General features: G+C 48.8%; 1 protein-coding gene across 1 annotated transcript in view; it reads right to left on the bottom strand.

Annotated features, from left to right (window-relative positions):
* The window catches only part of MMP25 (matrix metallopeptidase 25), a 37,146-nt gene that overhangs the window by 774 nt on the left and 20,965 nt on the right, over window positions 1-15,407 (bottom strand). The window contains exons 2-9 of the mRNA XM_077273658.1: window positions 13,484-13,616; window positions 13,260-13,398; window positions 12,848-13,119; window positions 12,237-12,413; window positions 12,075-12,159; window positions 10,855-10,937; window positions 10,625-10,777; window positions 1,605-1,862 (exon numbers count right to left, since the gene is read on the bottom strand). Of these exons, the coding sequence (XP_077129773.1) occupies window positions 1,605-1,862; window positions 10,625-10,777; window positions 10,855-10,937; window positions 12,075-12,159; window positions 12,237-12,413; window positions 12,848-13,119; window positions 13,260-13,398; window positions 13,484-13,616 (1,300 nt within the window). The remainder of the gene's footprint in view (window positions 1-1,604; window positions 1,863-10,624; window positions 10,778-10,854; window positions 10,938-12,074; window positions 12,160-12,236; window positions 12,414-12,847; window positions 13,120-13,259; window positions 13,399-13,483; window positions 13,617-15,407) is intronic.

The following is a 15,407-nucleotide window of genomic DNA, read 5'->3' as shown; positions in this document are numbered from 1 at the left end:
CTGAAAATTTTTTTGCTTAAAAAACTGCTAGAGGTTTCTTCATAGTTCAATGGTGTTGAGAAAAATATTTCAAAAGCTGGAAAAACTCACAAAGTGCTCCGGAAACTGACAAAACGCACTAAAAAAGATGCTCCAGGTTTACAAGAACAACCAGTTTCGTTAAGCTTCTTCAACTGGAAAGGCTTTCTTGCTGCCTGAAAAAAATGTTGCTCGAACTAAACCTATGCTAATTCTAGGCTCTGTCCCTTCAGTCACCTCCAGAGCAGCATTCACTGTTCTGCTGGCTGATAATTCGGAGCATGTCCCAGATGGCAGTCCTCACGCCCCCGACAGAGCAGGTTTAAGGATTTACTTAATTCCTTCACCTGTGAAATGCTGAAGAACCATGGTTTGTTGAAGGCCTTGTGGTCTGCAGTTTGGGGAAGGAATGGTCCCCCACACAGAGTAATGTCACAGCACTCTCCCATACTAGACAACTGGTAAAGACACAGCTCACCCTGTGCACAATAGCCCCTACACAGAGTATTGTCACAGCTTGTCCTCTCTGCACAATAGTTCCTGCACAGGGGTCATACAGATGTCATTAAGTGATGACACATCCCCCTGTGTATTGAGCCCTGCGCAGAGCATGCGTACAACACTTTCTGTAGACAGTGAATCTCTCCAGACTCTTTCCTCTCGTCTAGATGCTGAACGGCAGCTCAAACACCATTTCCTCCATAGGGAACAGCAAATACAGATTGAAACTAACTGAAGTGTGATCAGCTGCTGATAACTAATAAATAGTGATGAGCGAGTGTACTCGTTGCTCAGGTTTTCCAGAGGGTGGTCTCCGAGTATTTGTGAGTGCTCGGAGATTTGGTTTTCGTCACCTCAGCTGCATGATTTACAGCTTCTAATAGCTTGAATACATGTGGGGATTCCCTAACAACCAGGCAACCCCCACATGTACTCAGGCTGGCTAGCAGCTGTAAATCATGCAGCTGCGTCAAAAACTAAATCTCCGAGCAGTTACAAATACTCGGAAAAACCCGAGCAACGAGTATACTCACTCATCACTACTCATAAACTACTCTCCTCCAGCTGCTGCTCAGGCTCTTTATCTGGTCACTTTCCATCCGAGTCCTTTCTTCTAGCCAGTGTCCTCTGCTTTACGAGCCGGTTGTCTCCTGCGCACTGCAGTGGCCATGCTCACTTACAATTATTCGTTTTATTGCTATAAATAATGTTGGATTTTTGCTTATCCTACTCCCTGTGATAATTTAGTGTAGTGCCGGTCTCAGTTATCCGGCTCTGACTTGGTGATGTAAAGTATGGAGGAACGACAGACCATGATCAGCAGGGGTTTCATGCTAACTCATTGACATATGGTGCTCCATTTCCTGAATTCAGCGCTCATTGGGATACATTTACCAATGGAAGAAGACTTTGGGGCTCGATCAGCTGACTATAAACATTTGTTCATTCATGAGCTGATCGTTGGGTAGTTTGTGGGCAAATTTCACAAACCACCTTATCTGAATATCTGCCTGATCATCAGCGCATGTAAAGGGGCCTAAAGTGATTCAGCAACTAACCAAATTTATAGTAGATCACAAACTCACCATCTGTCCAGCTGATGACATCATCCACGTCACTGGGCAGCCCAAGCCATAGGTTACTGTCACGAGGATACCCAGGATCCATCTTCCCATAACGCTCGTCAAATCTCCAATAGCGGTTGTGTCTGAAGAAGTATGTCTTCTTATTGTGTTTCCACACAAAGGCCCCATCTACTCCATTCATGTTCAACCCAAAATCCGTGAGTGGTCTTGGGTATCCAGGTTCCACCAATGTGTCCTTAAACACCCAGTAATTGGTTCCTTCAATTGAAAACACAAATTCTCTAGTCAAACCTTCAGTCCTGCAGTCAGTGCCACATGAATCCATACACTGTGGACTGCACAGTGTCTGCAAATTGAGATTCTGGTTTGGCTACTATCTTAAGTCATGTGACAAGGCTCGTTAAAGGGTCAACATTGACTTGTAGGATTGCTACCTTCCAATAGGTGGCACTAGAGTTCTAGCTCTTTTGCTCTCTGAAGAGACAATTTGCATAATTAGCATATTACCCAGAGGAGCATTGCCGCTTTAAGTCTCCTCATCTCAGCATGCTTAGCAGGTCGATCTCCGCAAGGAGAAACGATACTTCTTGGATAACTGTGGACTTCTAAAACTATCGATGGTTCATGCTCACAGATCTTTCGATGTGAAAATTTAAAATTAGCTGGAAGTACCATTTACACAGCAGGAGGTGTCACCAGGACCTAGAACCAAACCCAACCCCCCCAGGCTATACTAAAGAAGACTCCCAATGCTAGAGCAAATAAACAGTGTTCTAAGAAACTGAGTGTCACGATTCACTCCGTGACTGTCAGGATCCCTTAGCCGCTGCCCACAATCTGTCACGGACGGGGGTGACCTTAGACCAGCAGACGGCTATCACATGTGCAGGGGGCTTATCCTAGTTATCCCTCCACTGCCACAATGTGATGAAAAAAAAACACACACGAGGCTATTGACCTCTTAGTTTACAGCAGGGGCTTATTTTAGGTATCCCACTGCTCTTCAATATACCATGAACTGCAGGGATTTGTGTATCCCGCTTACAGTTCCACTTAAACCTTGCAGCTCTCTGGCGCCCCCCTTTCTGTCAGGTCAGATTAGGTACTGCACCTGGGGTAATTAGTCGCCAGAAACGCTGCCTGCTATGTACTGGCTATTGGGTGTACTGCAGCGATGCGATAACTACTCCCGCTCAGGCAGGAACAATAATTATCAAGCCGCAGTCGCTACAGTGACCCCCCAAAAGCCGGCACACGGTTGCTGCCACCAGCTCCAGTTGAACGGGTCTGGAGCAAACCCCAAAAAACAGTAGCGTAATTCCCTTCAGAGACAGGGTACGGTTTAGGGCAGGAAGAACGAACTAGTATTAAATAGGATACCCCATAAATGATTTTAGGCAGTGTTTATAAACTATTTTACAAAGATGTTACAAATGAGACAATTGCAAATATGTACAAGGTAATTATAAAAATAAAAGGATTAAAGGAAGAAAAGATAACTCACATGTTCTTAGATCATTGCATTGCAGGCAACAGGCTAGGAGCTTTCCATCTATCCCAGTGCATTGGGCACTCGCAGTCTGGTCGCTTCAGGTAAAAACTCACAACTCTGCTCTCTTGGATGCCTGCCAGCACTTAAAACCTACAGTCTGTGACCTCACAGAAAGGGCTTGGTTTTCCAACTCCTCCTACCTCTTCGGTTTCACTAACTGGGCATTAAATATATCTGATGCCCGTATCTTCGCTACAGAACATAAAATAATCGCACCATACCCATCGTTCATCTCATAGTATCGTGGGCATTCCGATGAGATCAAATATGCCCTGTCTGGGATACATATTTACAGAGAAATCCCTACTTCTTCACCAGATGGAGTTAGACGCCCGTATTTAGAGTGATGCGTAGATCCTCCGAGTGTGATTATGACGATATATTTTGGTGTTCGTAACTTAAACGGTTTGCATAATATCTTCCAAAAACAGAACAAAGAAATCCCATGCATTCCAGAAGTTTCTCTAACAGTTCCTGCTAACACAAATTTCTCTTGCAGCTATGCCCGTCGTAAATACCTTTCGTCAATAAAACTCCCCCACAAGGCAAGCTCTTCTACACAGACAGCTAGAAACACAGGGAAAGAAAGAGAACCAGAGAGAAGGGGGGTTTAGCCCCCGCATGCTAGCAGGAAAACTAACTTATGATATTTCATACCATATCGTGACACCTCCCCCTTTTAGCGTGCGCTACGGCGGCAGGACCTCTCGGTATGCCTCCATGCGCACGTCCGTGGGTTCACCCTGACGGGAAAGTCCATCTGCATTACCATGCTCTTTGCCCGCTCTGTGCTTAATGGTGAAGTCAAATTGCTGAAGGGCAAGGCTCCAGCGTAGCAACCTGCCATTGGTTCCACACATGGTGCTTAGCCAGCGCAGAGGGTTGTGGTCGGTCACCACCGTGAAGGTGCGACCGTACAAGTAGGGCTGCAAGCGCTGCAGAGCCCAGACTATGGCCAGGCACTCCTTCTCGATGGTGGAGTAGGCCACTTCCCTCGGCAAAAGATTCCGGCTCAGGTACAACACGGGGTGCTCTTGGTCCTCCGAGTCAACCTGGCTGAGCACAGCACCAAGGCCAAACTCGCTGGCGTCGGTCTGTACCAAGAACGGTCGACTGCTGTCGACTGCTTTCAACACAGGGGCGTTGCACAGTGCTGTTTTCAACGCCTGGAAGGCCCCCTCACAGCCATCTGTCCAGTTGACGATGTGGGGTAGCTTCTTCCTGGTGAGGTCCGTCAAAGGTTTTGCCAGGCTACTATAGTGCTGCACGAAGCGCCTATAGTACCCTGCAGTGCCCAGGAAGGACATCACCTGTTTCTTGTTCCTGGGAGTGGGCCAGTTCACGATCACGCCCACTTTGTCAGGCTCCGGTTTCAGGGTGTTTCCACCTACCCGGTGCCCCAGGTAGTGAACCTCCCTCATGCCCATCTGGCACTTTCCCGGCTTGATAGTCAGTCCTGCTCGGTGAATTCGCCCGAGCACCTCCTCGAGATGCTGCAGGTGTTCATCCCAGGAGGGACTGAAGATGGCAATGTCATCTAAGTACGCCACGGCGTACTTCTCCAGTCCCTGAAGCAGGAGATTGACCATCCGCTGAAAAGTGGCAGGGGCATTCTTCATGCCGAAGGGCATGACCGTGGACTCGTACAGTCCAAAGGGTGTGATAAAGGCGGACTTCTCCTGCGCCTCGGGGCTCAGGGGAATCTGCCAGTATCCGCGACTCAGATCCATTATTGTCAGGTATTCTGCGCCAGCTAACTTCTCAAGCAGCTCCTCGATGCGCGGCATTGGGTGCGCGTCAGAGGCTGTAATGGCGTTGAGCCCCCTGTAGTCCACGCAGAACCGGGTGGTCCGGTCCTTCTTTGGCACGAGAACTACAGGTGAGGCCCACGCGCTCTTTGACCGTCGAATCACCCCCAGCTGTAACATCTCATCGATCTCCTGGCGCATAATCTGCTGCACCTGGTCAGAGATTCGATAGGGTGTTCGCCGTAGTGGGGCGTGATTCCCGGTGTCCACCTCGTGGACCGCTAACTCAGTCCTTCCAGGCCGGTTGGAGAACACGACCCGGAAGGGTTCCAGTGTGGTTTGCAACTGCAACCGCTGTGGTTCATCTAGCAAGGCGCTTACCTCCACGTCCTCAATGGACCCACGGGCCTTGGCTTGGGCCAGCATGTCCAGGAGGGCGTCTTCCTCCTCTTCTTCGGGTGCGCTGCAGACCGGTAGGACGAAAGGTTCACGTTCGTGATGAGCCTTCATCATGTTGACGTGAAAGGCCTTTCGCCTACCCCGAGTGTGGTCAAGCGTGACCACATAGGTGACCGGGATGAGCTGTTGGTGGATGACGTACGGGCCGTCCCAGGCTGCCTGAAGCTTATCCGTTGGTACAGGAACCAGCACCCACACCTTTTGACCCACGTGGTAGGTCCGCTCCCGGGCGTTCTGGTCGTACCAGTGCTTCTGATCAGCCTGAGCCTGCGTCATGTTGTCGTGCACCAACTGTGTCAAGGTCTGCATCTTGTCACGGAAGCGCATGACATACTCCACTATGGACACTTCAGAAGGGTTCGGCTCCTCTTCCCAGGATTCTCTTACCAACCCAAGGGGTCCCCGGACTCGCCTGCCGTACAGGAGCTCGAAGGGGGAGAACCCCGTCGAGGCCTGCGGAACCTCTCTGTAAGCGAATAGCAGGTGTGGGAGGTACCGCTCCCAGTCGCGCCCTTGTGTCTCAACCAGCATGCGTAGCATCTGTTTGAGGGTACCATTGAAACGTTCACACAAGCCATTGGTCTGTGGGTGATACGCACTCGATACCAGGTGCTTCACCTGCATTTTCTTACAGAGAGCCTCCATTAGGTGAGACATAAATTGGGTCCCTCGATCAGTAAGCATCTCCCTGGGAAATCCTACACGTGAAAAGATGGCCAACAGGGCATCCGCCACCTTATCTGCCCTAGTTGACGACAGAGCTACTGCCTCTGGGTACCGGGTAGCGTAGTCTACCACAGTAAGAATAAATCGCTTTCCAGAGCTGCTGGAGACGGCCAGCGGGCCCACAATGTCCACCGCAATCCTCTGGAAAGGCTCCTCTATCACTGGCAAAGGGATCAGGGGAGCCTTAAGAGCAGGCCCCGCCTTCCCCACTCTTTGACAGGTGACACAGGAGCGGCAGTAGTTTGACACATCTGTCCCCATCTTAGGCCAATAGAAGTGTTGAGACAGCCGGGCCTTAGTTTTGCTGATACCCAAGTGTCCAGCTAGCGGGATCTCATGGGCAATCCGCAACAACTCACCCCGGAATTGCTGTGGGACGACCAGCTGTCTTTCCCTCAACCACTTCTTTTGTGATTCTCCGGGTACTGTCTCCCGGTACAACCTTCCTCCTTCCCAGAACACCTTCTCCTTATCAGTCTCGGAGAAGCGCGTCCCGGCGAGTTGTCTCAAACTCTCTAGGCTCGCATCTGTGTGCAGAGCGGCCTGAAACTCCTGGCTAGGGGAAGCCAGAAGCGACGTCAGGGTCCCTTCCCCACGGGAGCCCTCTGGGACCTGCACTGGGTCCACCTCTGGTTCAGTCATACTGATGACTGAGGAGGGTCCGGAAGGCAGACAGGTATCTGTGTTCCGGGCACTCTGACTGCGGGTGACAGCAGCTACGTAGGCTGTCTCCCCGGGGATTTCTACAGACCCAACAGCCGACGCTGCTATGGGCTCTACCTCCCCATCCACCCCCGTTACCTCAGGAGCATTGCTACTTATGGGCCAGTTACCTTCCTCGGTGGCACTGGTCAATTTCATGGCGTCACCTGTCTCACGGTTCCCATGTATCTCCCCATTTCTTGTAGCACCGACACTTGCCCCTGCTAGGGGTTCCTCAGCCATCTCACTCCGCAGAGCAACGTGGCTGAGCACTCCTGTACCTATGGACACATCAACTTTTACAGAAACATCATTATCAGATACAGTTGGCACAGGTACAACATTTTCACCATCAATCCTAGGGAAAAAATGGTTAGCAGATGCATCACTACAAGATAAAGCATGGTCAGGTAACACATGCGATTTCCCATCATCATCATCATCATCATCAGGGTTAACGTTACGCTTATTAGCAGATTGGGGAGGGGTGTCAGGGACGTAGTATGCAAACAACCTCCCCAAATCAGTCCCCAACAAAACATCAGTGGGCAAATTATCAGACAGCCCCACTTCTTTCACCCCGCTCCCGGCACCCCAATCAATAAAAACCCGGGCCATCGGTAAGGGACAGCTGATGCCCCCAATCCCAGTGACAGTTAGGGTTTTCCCCGGAATGATTTCTTCAGGGGCCGCCAGTTCGGGTCGGATGAGGGTTCGTTCAGCCCCGGTGTCCTTGAGGCCTGTAGCAACACGACCTCCCACAGTGACGGGCTGTACGTTGTCACACACCCTCCCAACCACACCACCCACCAAAAGAACTGCTGCATTAGGCCCTGGGGCCTGGGATGAGGGGTTCTTCTGCTTGGCTAGACATTGGTGACTGAGGTGTCCAGTCTGCCTGCAGTGGTAACACTGGCGAAGTTCGGTGGTAGGTCTGGTGCTGTTGGCCACGGGGACAGGACCTCTGGTGTGTTGGCTGGCAGGGGTACTGGCGTTGGCTGCAGGCTTACCCCCTCTCCAGCTGGTGGTGACTGGCTTCCGCACTTCCGATCTACGGTTGGCCTCATAGGCATCGGCAATCTGCGCTGCTTTCGTCACATCGTTGGGTTCTCTGTCCATCACGAACTGTCGCACTTCAGTTGGGCAAAGACGGAAGAACTGGTCTTTGATCATCAGGTCTCGCAGCTGTGTAAAGGTGGTCACTGACAGTCCTTGGGTCCACTGGTCAAAGTGGGTCCCCAGTCTATGCACCACATCACTGTAACTGTCGTGTGGGCCACGTAGGAGGGTCCGAAACTTTTTACGGTACACCTCTGGTGTAAGCTGGTACTTAGCTATGAGAGCCTGCTTGATGGCCTCATAGTTACCATCTTGTTCTTGAGGGAGGGCAGCAAACGCCTCCAGAGCTTTTCCTCTCAGCCCTGGTGTCAGGTATCGTGCCCATTCTTGTGTAGGCAGCTGGTACTGTCTGCAGGCTTTCTCAAAGGCCCGCAGAAACGTGTCCAAGTCCCCATCCTTTTCCATAACAGGAAAGTGGTCGGGCCGGGGCTTTGGTATCTGAGCGCTGCTGGGCTCACGGCTCTGGGCAGTGGAAGGCGTCCCCCCCCGCCGGAGCATCTCCAGTTCATGTTCTCGCTGGGCTTGGCGCTCGGCTCGCTGGGCCTGGGCCTCTCGCTCGGCTCTCTCAGCCTCTCGCTCAGCTCTCTCTGCCTCTCGCTGGGCCTCTCGCTCGGCTCGCTCCTGGTATTGCTGGATCAGCTGCAGACGTCTCTCTAGGTCATCTGCGGAGCATTGTTGCAGAGCCAGCTGCAGGCGGAGGTCTGCGCCCCCCTGGTTGCCAGTAGGGCCCGTATTCAGTGGTTGAACCTCTGCTGCAGCACCACGTTCGCTGGTGCTGGCATCTGCGGCCTCTGGGCTCTGTGAGTGGTCTAGAGCGGCTTCCCATTGCACCAGTTCAGCGACCATTTGAGTCTTGGTCATGCTCTGGGGGTTCAGGCCATGATACGTGCATATCCCAGCAAGAGTGTCCTTCTTCTGCTGGTTGTACCAGGCTTCTCCTTTCGTTGCCATGGTTGCCAAATAAAAGATAGGATAGAAAAACGAAGAAAAAGGGAGGGGATAATCACCAGTACACAATTGTCTCACAACTAATAAACACTGAGTTCGTTCTCCAAACTTATTTGCGCAGAGTTCTCGCAAGAAGTTTCTGCAAGTTTTTAGTGAGAGGAATGATTGCTCAAACCAAATCACTAATGCTCTAATATCCCACCGCCTTGCCACCAATATGTCACGATTCACTCCGTGACTGTCAGGATCCCTTAGCCGCTGCCCACAATCTGTCACGGACGGGGGTGACCTTAGACCAGCAGACGGCTATCACATGTGCAGGGGGCTTATCCTAGTTATCCCTCCACTGCCACAATGTGATGAAAAAAAAACACACACGAGGCTATTGACCTCTTAGTTTACAGCAGGGGCTTATTTTAGGTATCCCACTGCTCTTCAATATACCATGAACTGCAGGGATTTGTGTATCCCGCTTACAGTTCCACTTAAACCTTGCAGCTCTCTGGCGCCCCCCTTTCTGTCAGGTCAGATTAGGTACTGCACCTGGGGTAATTAGTCGCCAGAAACGCTGCCTGCTATGTACTGGCTATTGGGTGTACTGCAGCGATGCGATAACTACTCCCGCTCAGGCAGGAACAATAATTATCAAGCCGCAGTCGCTACAGTGACCCCCCAAAAGCCGGCACACGGTTGCTGCCACCAGCTCCAGTTGAACGGGTCTGGAGCAAACCCCAAAAAACAGTAGCGTAATTCCCTTCAGAGACAGGGTACGGTTTAGGGCAGGAAGAACGAACTAGTATTAAATAGGATACCCCATAAATGATTTTAGGCAGTGTTTATAAACTATTTTACAAAGATGTTACAAATGAGACAATTGCAAATATGTACAAGGTAATTATAAAAATAAAAGGATTAAAGGAAGAAAAGATAACTCACATGTTCTTAGATCATTGCATTGCAGGCAACAGGCTAGGAGCTTTCCATCTATCCCAGTGCATTGGGCACTCGCAGTCTGGTCGCTTCAGGTAAAAACTCACAACTCTGCTCTCTTGGATGCCTGCCAGCACTTAAAACCTACAGTCTGTGACCTCACAGAAAGGGCTTGGTTTTCCAACTCCTCCTACCTCTTCGGTTTCACTAACTGGGCATTAAATATATCTGATGCCCGTATCTTCGCTACAGAACATAAAATAATCGCACCATACCCATCGTTCATCTCATAGTATCGTGGGCATTCCGATGAGATCAAATATGCCCTGTCTGGGATACATATTTACAGAGAAATCCCTACTTCTTCACCAGATGGAGTTAGACGCCCGTATTTAGAGTGATGCGTAGATCCTCCGAGTGTGATTATGACGATATATTTTGGTGTTCGTAACTTAAACGGTTTGCATAATATCTTCCAAAAACAGAACAAAGAAATCCCATGCATTCCAGAAGTTTCTCTAACAGTTCCTGCTAACACAAATTTCTCTTGCAGCTATGCCCGTCGTAAATACCTTTCGTCAATAAAACTCCCCCACAAGGCAAGCTCTTCTACACAGACAGCTAGAAACACAGGGAAAGAAAGAGAACCAGAGAGAAGGGGGGTTTAGCCCCCGCATGCTAGCAGGAAAACTAACTTATGATATTTCATACCATATCGTGACACTGAGCAATGTTGCTCATGTCATCAATAATATTGTCTGGTCCCGTAAGCATTTCTATACAGAGGCCTCCTATACTTATGGACACAGTGAAAGGGCCAGATTGAAGCCCCTCACCTGCAATAAAAACAATTTTGCTGTCGTTGGCTCTTTCGTACACTGCTTCTACCCTGGGCAGATCAGGGGGCAACCCCAGCCAGAAGCGTCCAAGATGAGCAGGGTTTAGTGAGACTAGCTGCCTGGTGGCTTGTACCCGCCAAAAGTACCGACCTGTGGAGGCAGAATTGGTGAATTTTAGTCAGAATGGATGAACCTTGTCATTGTCAACACCACACACTGAAGCTTACCCTTGAAGAAGAAAACTTCTCCTCGAATGTTGGCCACTGCATCAAAGTGTGTGGAGCAGCGGTCCGGGAATGGGAGGCGAGGCCTGGCGGAAAACCGTGATGAAAGGATAACAGGGTGGTGATTAGTGTTCAGTAAACCTGCTCATATAACGTCTTATCTGAGGGTGATAAGCATCTGGAGGGTGTTATCCGGGCATCTGTGAGTGCTCGAATATTATGTTTGAGTCCGTGTGGATGCATGATATGCAGCTGTTACGCAATCCCCAGGTGTTGAGGCTGTCGAACAGCCACAAATCATGCAGCCGCCAGGGACTTGAACATAATATACAAGCACTCACAGATGCTTATCACCCTCAGATAAGACATTATACGAGAGCACTGTTCGCTCAGCCCTAATGGTAATGTGTCATGAACTAGTGGAAACTCCAGTAATGGAATGGGAGGCCTTCCTGGATTTATGGTGGTAAAATCAAGGAAGCCAAGGGATTGTATCTGCTGCACACATTTTCCTTAACAAAGTTGGACTCAACTATAATGGAAGGATCGGGGCACACGAATGTTTGGTGCCGTACTCAAGGCAGCCTGGGACATTCCTGGTGACCCTAAATTGCGCTAATAAACATCTGCTCTGTTATGTGCAACATTTATAGGTTAAGTATCACCCTGGCAAGAAGCTTTGTCCGTTCTCCCTGAGAGAGTAAAAAGACAAGAGCACAATAGGCCCTTGGCCAGGTTAACAGAATAAATGAAAGCTCAGACGCGCTCACCTTATACGGTTGTTGGAAGCACGACACTTGAAGAGCCTGGAGCTGTCCATAACAGATTGAAATCCCGGGATTGGAAGTGTTTCTGCGCTCTCTGGAGGCACGACCAACCACTCGTAGGTAAAAATGTAGGTTAATTGTTGACGTGTTTCAGAGTCCACCAACTCTTTCTTCAGGGGAGCCAAAAAATTTTTTTCTATATTTAAACCATGTATGTCTGGATTACCTCGCAATTTATGGTGGTCCTAAAGGAGTCGGTGGACTCTGAAATGAGTCGACAATAAACCTACATTTTTACCTACCACTGGTTTTGCTGTGCCTCCAGAGAGCGCAGAAACACTTCTAATCCCAGCATTTTATTCTTACTAAGGGTGGCTGTCAATAAGGATCTAATGTGGCTACCAGTAACATTGGAGCAAAAGCAGTTCCCTGACCCAATGGAGGGAGAGCCTTTACCGGTATGTAGGTCCTCGAGGTGGAATGAAGTGGTGAGTTGGCACAGGAGCTGGAGCCTCTGCCCCTGGTAGGACATTTTTTTTTCCTGCATAAAAGAGTAAAGTTATCGTCGTGCTTGTGTCTGAGTCACGTGACCCATCCGGTGGAGGAGTCTGTTCTCACCATACAATGCCTGTATTCCTTCTACATCATCCCAGGGTAGCCTATAGTACTGGTGGTCACCAAGAGTCCCCTGGTAGTACGGCCTCATGATGGAGTGCTCTGCCGATGAATGTGACAGTCCGAGAGAATGGCCAAACTCATGCACAGCCACAGCAAATAGATCCGTCCCCTCGTCCTCTACAAGAGAAGCACAAAGTCCTTGTGGTTAGTATGGACACCTCTGTGTAATGGTAATAATGTGGTACTTGAGGGATCGGGCCTCACCACTGATTGCATTACTCAAGTGACCCCCGGGCACTTGCATTTCGGCTGAGTCAACCTGTGTCTAAGATCCTCAAGTTCATATTATAGTTATATTGCCAAGACTTCTGAGCCAATCTCCATAACTCTGAGAAACTACAATTACGACATAACTACCCTCCCCACCACAAGAGACGTGAGGACAAAACTTTTCCTTCCTCAAACAACTTCTTGCTAATCTCTCAGTCAAAAAGCGGATGAAGACATGAGGCAATATTGCCAGATAATGCAAGACCAGGTATCTTGTTCCTATTACTAGCAGAGGGCCTTCCAGATTGGTCTTCCTAATAGTGGGTTAGACACCATCTTACCCTTATATGTCCACGACTCGTCAGCATCCATATGAGTGGCTCCAGCACTGGGCCCTACACCAGGAAAGAAGGCATGACCCAGGGTACCTCCTGGACCATCGAACGGATAGCCGTCTCCATGAGATCCCCCCAAAAAGCTGACACGTAGATCGGCGTCTACAGCCTGGGTCTCCCAGAACTTGAGGTTGCTTTCCTGGCTCCACGCTCTTAGGGCACTTGCAATCAGTTGTTTTGTTTTTTCTTGAGAGAGGGATATTGGAAAACTCTCTATCCTGCAAGAGATTACTGGAGGATTAGTGTATATGAAGCAAACCTTTCCCGAGCTGTGCATGCAAAACACCTAGATAAACAGTGCTAACCAGTGTGGTAATCACACATGGCACATTATGTAACTGCCCCATGTGTCCAGTACCTCCAGGTCAGATGTCTCTTCTGCCACACCGCTCCACTCGGAACATAGCGTTTCCTCCGCTGTCTCTGGTACCCAGAAGGCATGATGATGTCCGGTAGGGAGCAGCGAGGCTTGTGCATCATGGCGATGGTGTCCTCATCTGTGAAGGAGAGAAACAAGGAAGCACAAGTCAGGGTTACCTCATTATGAAGATTTAGTATACAGCTCATGACAGCAATAATTACCCAGAATTCCAGTCTGCTTCAGGCCTGCAAATCTCTGCATGCTCTTCATGGCTTCAATCAATCCGTCCATTGTTTGCTGCTGCGCGGAGTACGGGTCTGGAGGCGGCAGGTAACCATAACGGGTCAGCCAGTCCTGTGAGCGACCAGAGACTCTGGATAAATATAGTCTGGCCTTCATTTACTGTACGGTGATACTGGTGACACTGGAGAGGTGTGTGATACTGGTTATACTGGTGACACTGGAGAGGTGTGTGTTACTGGTTATACTGGTGACACTGGAGAGGTGTGATACTGGTGACACTGGAGAGGTGTGTGTGTGATACTAGTTATACTTGTGACAGTGGAGAGGTGTGTGATACTGGTTATACTGGTGACACTGGAGAGGTGTGTTATTGGTTATACTGGTAACACTGGAGAGGTGTGTGTATGTGATACTGGTTATAATGGTGACACTGGAGAGGTGTGTGATTGGTTATACTGGAGACACTGGAGAGGTGTGTGTGATACTGGTTATAATGGTGACACTAGTTATACTGGTGACACTGGAGAGGTGTGTGATTGGTTATACTGGAGAGGTGAGTGTGATAATGGTGACACTGGAGAAGTGTGTGACACTAGTTATACTGGTGACACTGGAGAGGTGTGTGATACTGGTTATACTGGTGACACTGGAGAGGTGTGTGTTACTGGTTATACTGGTGACACTGGAGAGGTGTGTGTGTGATACTAGTTATACTTGTGACAGTGGAGAGGTGTGTGATACTGGTTATACTGGTGACACTGGAGAGGTGTGATATTGGTTATACTAGTGACACTGGAGAGGTGTGTGATACCGGTATTACTGGTGATGCTGGGGAGCTGTGTGATACTGGTTATACTGGTGACACTGGAGAGGTGTGTGATTGGTTATACTGGTGACACTAGAGACGTGTGTGATACTGGTTATATTGGTGAAACTGGAGAGGCGTGTGTGATACTAGTTATACTGGTGACGCTGGGTAGGTGTGTGATACTGGTTATACTGGAGAGGTGTTTGATACTAGTTATATTGGTATCACCAGTATCAAAGGAATCCTTAAAATCCATTACACATCTCCAGGGAGGGGGCATTCACCCCCCTCCTCTCACAGAATTTCCAGTAGGAAAAAGAGCTGACCTGATAAACCTATTGGTAGTAGAATCACATGTTTAACAAATGACAAGTGAGGAAATTAATTATTAAAAGTGAAAAAACTAGTTACAACTCCATTTTGAAGTCCAGAATCCCTGGTATGGACAGGTAATTAAGGCAGGATACCTATAGTGGGAATGGACATGAAGTCTAGGAGAAACAGGAAATCTAATACTGTTAGATATAACTTTTGTTCCTTGCAAATAAAATGGGACATTTGCAGCTAACCACTAAGGCACTGGTGGAAAGTTATGAATATTGGGGTTTGTATAGATCCGATATTGATGGGGGACATACATTTACAATTTCAGTAATCCCATAATCCAAAATTAAATTGGCAATTAATAGCACTTCAATCATAAATGCTTACATGAGTTACCTAATAAGGTATGAAGTGACGAATCAGAAAGTAAATTAAAAAAAATATTTTATTGAGACAATATTTAAAACAACATTTATATAAAAAGACAGAAAGATGGAAAAAAATGGGACGTCCAAAAAAGTCAGGGTGTGACATAAAAGATGTCCCTGATGTGGCTCACAATCTAAATTCCCTATCGGAATGTCTTTGAAATGTGGGAGGAAACCGGAGAACCCGGAGGAAACCCATGCAAACATGGGGGAAACATATAAACTCTTTGCAGATGTTGTCCTTGGTGGGATTTGAACTCAGGACTCCAGCGCTGCAATGCTAACCACTGAGCCACCGTGCTGCCCTATATAGTATCGCCTCAATCAGATTCTCCTCCATAG

The sequence above is a fragment of the Ranitomeya variabilis genome, chromosome 7 (genome assembly GCF_051348905.1).
Source record: "Ranitomeya variabilis isolate aRanVar5 chromosome 7, aRanVar5.hap1, whole genome shotgun sequence".
NCBI lineage: Eukaryota > Metazoa > Chordata > Amphibia > Anura > Dendrobatidae > Ranitomeya > Ranitomeya variabilis.
The sequence above is the reverse complement of the archived record's forward strand: the minus strand, read 5'-3'. Positions and strand labels throughout refer to the sequence as shown.